This window comes from Coenobita brevimanus, chromosome 57, assembly GCF_032717465.1.
Source record: "Coenobita brevimanus isolate Jiangsu-jjx chromosome 57, ASM3271746v2, whole genome shotgun sequence".
NCBI classification, from domain to species: domain Eukaryota; kingdom Metazoa; phylum Arthropoda; class Malacostraca; order Decapoda; family Coenobitidae; genus Coenobita; species Coenobita brevimanus.
The window spans coordinates 29,465,464-29,471,463 of record NC_137010.1 but is presented as its reverse complement, the minus strand read 5'-3'; the positions used below and the strand labels follow the sequence as shown (position 1 = coordinate 29,471,463).

At 38.6% G+C, this 6,000-nt stretch overlaps 1 protein-coding gene across 1 annotated transcript in view; it reads left to right on the top strand.

The window, feature by feature from the left end:
• The first annotated feature begins 269 nt into the window (after window positions 1–269).
• Window positions 270–6,000, top strand: part of LOC145402125 (uncharacterized) — a 192,097-nt gene continuing 186,366 nt past the window's right edge. The window contains exon 1 of the mRNA XM_080274242.1: window positions 270–361. Coding sequence (XP_080130368.1) covers window positions 283–361 — 79 coding nt within the window. The 5' untranslated portion in view covers window positions 270–282. The remainder of the gene's footprint in view (window positions 362–6,000) is intronic.

Genomic DNA, 6,000 nt, shown 5'->3' with positions numbered 1-6,000 from the left:
TATAGAACAAGCTAAAATAAAAAATCGAAAGAAGGTGAATTAACGCCCGCCAGGAAAGATAGAGAAAAAGAATGAAAAAAAAAATCAGTGAAGTGAAAAAGTAGGGAGTAGGAATAGTAAATACGGAACATTGAATTTCGAGTTATTGTGTTTTGAGTTATTGGTTGCTGGAGAGTTTGAAAGAAGAGAGAAAATTATGGACAATTGACGTGAAAACTAAAATAAAAGAAAGTGGAAAGACCAATAAAAGTGGAAAGACCAGGTAAAAGAAAGTGAGGTGTAATGAAAATGTTCCGGAATTCAACCTTTGTTCTTCTCGTGGTTGTCACAATAACTCTATTGCTTGCTTTCAGTCATGCTCGTGAGTATCATGGAATTTTATTTTGCGTTGTAAGTGTAATACGACCACTTGTCATTTAAAGAGTCGTATTTTTGTTGGGTATTACTTTAGAAGTAACCAACGTTACCGATTTTCATTATATTATGTCCCTGAACTATTATAACTAAGACCTACCTCTTAAGCCTAGTTTGAGTTGGGGGAGCGAATTCTGTAGGGGTAGTCATATAGTGACAGGTTAGGCTAACGCCTAGCAGCGGATGAATGTTGCGCCATATTGGCTGGTGCAGGCGTGTGTACTCGGTCTATGTCGGCTGCACTCGAGTGTACTCGGCTGGAACTTTCGTATGTATGTGAGTTTTAAAAACAGCCAATCAGGCGTTCCCGAGCAACAGGGACTTTTCAAACCAGCCAGTCACAACAGTCGTAAGTAAAACCAGCCAATCACCTTAAAGTATTTGTGGGTGACGCAGGGACGCCCAAGATTTGAAAGTCATAGTCATGGCCTCCGGTGGAGAAGAATGTGTTGTTGATTTCCAAGTTTGTATCGGTTGTAGCAAGGATTACTGGCAGATTATCAAGGACTGCCACAGTAATAACGAAGCATCTATTGAACTACTAAGAAAACACGGGGTTTTGCCAAGTGATGTACAGTGTAAAGAGTGTAATTTGCCCTGCAAAGATCGGAAAGGTACTGTACGGTAGACATCAGTGGTACTGCAGCCGGTGTTGGAAAAGTCGAAAGAGTAAGGGGAAGATCCAGTGCAAATTCACCGTTTCCGATTATAAAGGAACAATTCTACACCCTTAAAGGCAGGTCCGGTTAGGTTAGGTTGGGTTAGGTTAGGTTGGGTTGGGTTAGGTTAGGTTGGGTTAGGTTAGGTTAGGTTGAGTTTGGTTAGGTTGGGTTGGTTTAGGTTAGGTTAGGCTAGGTTGGGTTAGGCTAGGTTGAGTTAGGTTAGGTTGGATTAGGTTTGGTTGGGTTAGGTTAGGTTAGTATAATGCAAAATAGTGTGTTTTTAATTAATCTTGATCTTGATTTGGGTGGATAAGCCCACTTTCGGAATTCTTACTCAAATTACCAAAGGGGGGATTTTCCCCCCAAAATGAAGGTCAGAATTAATTAAAACACCCTATTGTGCATTGGAACACAAACAAATTTTCATTAAAAAAACCGTTGGTTACTTCTAAAAATTTACCAAAGTTTGTTTACCAATATTCCCCTTGATGAGACACTACAGATATGTACAGAGAACTCTTTTGTAAGCATTGATGAGTTCCTAAATTTTACCAACAAACTGTTTAAATCTCTTCTCGAATTTGCAGTCAAAGATTGCATTTTTTTGTTTAACAATAACTATTATAAACAAGTTGATGGGGTTGCAATGGGTTCTCCTTTGGGTCCTACCTTGGCTAATGTATTTCTTTGTCACCATGAGGTGTCATGGCTTAAAGATTGCCCTGCTCATTTTAACCCTTTAACCACGGGCATTGTTTTGCCCAGACTGGCCTCTCCCGTGGGGGTTCCAGCCAAAATGTAAACAAACTTTAAACCTTTATAACTCTGCACAGAATAAATCTAGAGCAAAAAATAAGGTACCATTAGAAAGTACTAACCTTCGGCTTTGCATTGATGTAGGTTTCATGATTTCGTTGACTATCACTGGATGGGCAGTGCCGTTAGAAGTGAGCGATCTAAAATCACTATTTTTCGCTCACACATCATTACCAAATGCCAACCTCATTCTGATAATAATACTATAAACATATATGAACTGCACATACGATAAACACCCACTCTGTGTTCACTGAGGCAAGTAAAAGGCACCGTAATTGCCTGCACTTCACTGCCACATCAGCGGTGTTGTAATCACTATTTTTCGCTCACACACCATTACCAAATGCCAACCTCATTCTGATAATAATACTATAAACATATATGAACACTGCACATACGATAAACACCCACTCTGTGTTCACTGAGGCAGGTAAAAGGCACTGTAATTGCCCGCACTTCACTGCCACATCAGCGGTGTTGTAATCACTATTTTTCGCTCACACACCATTACCAAATGCCAACCTCATTCTGATAATAATACTATAAACATATATGAACACTGCACATACGATAAACACCCACTCTGCGTTCACTGAGGCAGGTAAAAGGCACTGTAATTGCCCGCACTTCACTGCCACATCAGCGGTGTTGTCACTCACACAGCTGGACAGATACTGATGCGTGTTGGTCAGGGGTGGGGTGGGGGGCACGGGGAGTGGGAGGTGGGGGCCCGGGGGGTGGGAGGAGGGAGGTGGAGGTTGGCTGGAGTGAAAGAACTTAATAGCTACTCTCCCTTGAAACAATTGGCGCACGGAAAAAACTCGGGGTATTCAAAATATTCACAAACATTCGAGAATGACACCCGCGGTTTGGTCCAGTTTTTGCAATGTCATTCTGGAATGACACCCGCGGTTAAAGGGTTAAACCATTGCTGTACTGTAGATATGTTGATGACTGTTTTTTGTTAGGCAGTCTGATCATGTAAATGATTTTTTAAATTACATTAATCATAAGCACCCTAATATTGAATTCACTGTAGAAACAGAGGAAAATAGAAGGCTTCCTTTCCTTGATGTTTTAGTTCATAGAAATGACTCCAGTTTCAGTACCTCTTTATAGGAAGAGTACCTTTACAGGACTTGGTCTTAATTTTTTGTCTTTTGTACCCAGGGTCTTTAAATTCAACTCCATTAAGACTTTGTTATTCAGGTGTTATAACTTTTCCTCGGATTGGAATTTGTTCCATTTAGAAATTACTAGGCTTAAAACATATTTCTTGAATAATGGATATCCTTTGCATATTTTTGAAAGTACCTTACACAAGTTCCTGGATAAATTATTTAGTTGCACAAAGCCTGTCTTTAGTTCCCAAACAAGTACTTCATATTAGCTTCCCTTATTATGGGCACAGCAGTTTTCACATCAGAAAGGAATTAAATAAACTGCTTAATACAGTTTATCCACAGGTCTCATTTAGGTTCATCTTTAAAAATTCATATACTATTGGATCCTTTTTTAGGTATAAGGATAGAATCCCCAAAGCTTTATGCTCTAACATCGTGTACAAGTTTAATTGTTCCTACTGTAATGCAGGATATATTGGGAGTTCTATTCGAAACCTGAAAATTAGGATGGTCGAACACAAAGGCCTGTCATATAGAACCACTTTACCACTCTCAAACCCTCCCTTCTCGGAAATTAGGGAACATTCATTTGTTTCGGGTCATACATTTGATCTGGATGATTTTGAGATTTTAATGACAAATAATGATAAAACTAGTCTTAGAATAGCGGAATCACTGTTTATACATGACTTAAAGCCTTCACTGAATACCTATGAGTCTTTCATTAAATTATTTACCCACTAATTCACAGATTCGATTCAGCAGTCTCATACAGCTCAACCAAGTTTACTTTTCCACAGACTTTCCTCTACTGATTAGTTGCCACGGTGTGGACGTGTGTAGGTTAGATTTTTAGTAATTTTGTGAATTTCTTTTATTTTACTACTTCATTTTTTTAATTTCTATCTCCCTATCTATCTATCTATAGCCCGACGCCCTAATCCCGCAAAGGGTGGCTGCAGACAAAACGCCTCCAAGTCACTCTGTCACCCACCATTTGACTCCCCTCCCCCCAGCTTACCCCCCCCTCCCTCATATACCTCTCAACTCCATCCCTCCACCTCATCCTCGGTCTACCCCTCCCTCTCCCTCCCTCCACCTCACCTACATACACCCTCTTGGTCAGTCTTTCATTCTCCATTCTCTCCACATGTCCAAACCACCTCAGTGTATTTCTCCTAATCTTTTCAACCACATCCACATCTACCCCACAACGTTCCTTCACTTCTTCATTCGTCAACCTGTCCCTCCACGTCACTCCACATGCTCCTCTCAAGTAACTCATTTCCACTGCTCTCACTCTTGACTTGTTTTAATTTAATTTGTATATATTTTATTGGTTTTTATTAATTTGTGAATGAGGTTTTGGTGATGCCGGTACTTCATTTTGTAATTCATTTTACGTATTTTAGTTTGTCTGATGATGAGGTTGGATTTCCTCGAAACGTCACTGAAATATATAAAAATATATATATATACGGTATATATATGTGTGTGTGATATATATATATATATATATATATTATATATATATATATATATATATATATATACCTGGTATATGTATATACTGTATATACACCCTATGTATCTATACCTGTATATACTATATATATATATATATATATATATATATATATATATATATATATATATATATATATATATATATATATATATATATATACTATGTATATATATATATATATATATATATATATATATATATATATATATATATATATATATATATATGTCTGCAGTGTGGAAAATATCCTCTCAGTATTTTTTTTCGTTTTATTACTCTTCTTGCAATTTTAAGTGGCTTTACTTTGAGTGACAAGCCTGATGGCTTCCTGTTAGCCAGGAAACCATTCACAGTGCTGGGTAGTAGCCATATGACTAACCCTTACATGTTCCCCATGTGTCAACAAGTGGGTTAGTGGAGGGTTATATCCCCTCCCTGTAAAACAACTCGAAGACGAATGGCCACTTGGATTATGGCGTCTGGCTTTATATAAAGACTCAAACATTCGTCAACTTGGTGCCATGTCTTTCTTTTTATCAATGGTTCCCATCAGATTTTGCGTAATTGTTCCGTAGACCATTACCCCTGACTTTTTTTTTTTATTTTTTTTTTTTTTTTTTTTTTTAAGGAATTTCTGGGATCAAACTTCATATGGTAGACTTACATGAATTTCCAGAAAAGTAGGTCATTGTAGTGTAGGCCAACTGAGGAGATCACCTTGCATTCGTTTTGGAGTGTTAGCAGTCTGTAGTTGTCCATCCATCCATCCATCCATCATCCAATGTTACGTTGCCCCATGAGGAATGTAGGAGTCCGGAGCTAGACAGTTGGTCCTGACATTTAAGATGAGAGTGACCAGTCTCACTCATCCCTGAGTGGCATTACGTGAGCAATAAACCCCAACCACCCCTTGGATATAAATTTCACTGGCTCAGTCCGATTGGAGTACAATAATTACCCACTAAACCATGAGGCGCCAAAATTTGGTTACAGTACCCTCGCGTCCAACACGGTAATATTGTCATGCATGGGTCACGTGTTGGACCAAAAATGTGTTGGACTAACAACAGAGCTTATGGGGAAATATGAATTATGTCAGCAACCCTAGGAAAAGTCACCCTAAATACCTACCATATACCTATACATATATTGGTACTATTGTAATTATAGTAACAGTTTAAGGATTTGAATTTCATAAAAGCAGACTTTCCTGATCTACCAGATAACCCGCCGACATGTCATAAAAGTACCCCCGCTAATACCAATACACCAGTCCTGTATGAGACAGCCCTAGCATGTATTCAATATGGACGGTGGGTGTTAGCGCCGAAGTGGTGACATGTAGAGAGGTGTATGGTATGTAGGAGGACTACTGGGCCTTGAGAGCAGGCTGTGAAGCCTATGCCCAGAAGTCGGACACAAAAAAAAAAAAAAAAAAAAAAAATGGTACTGT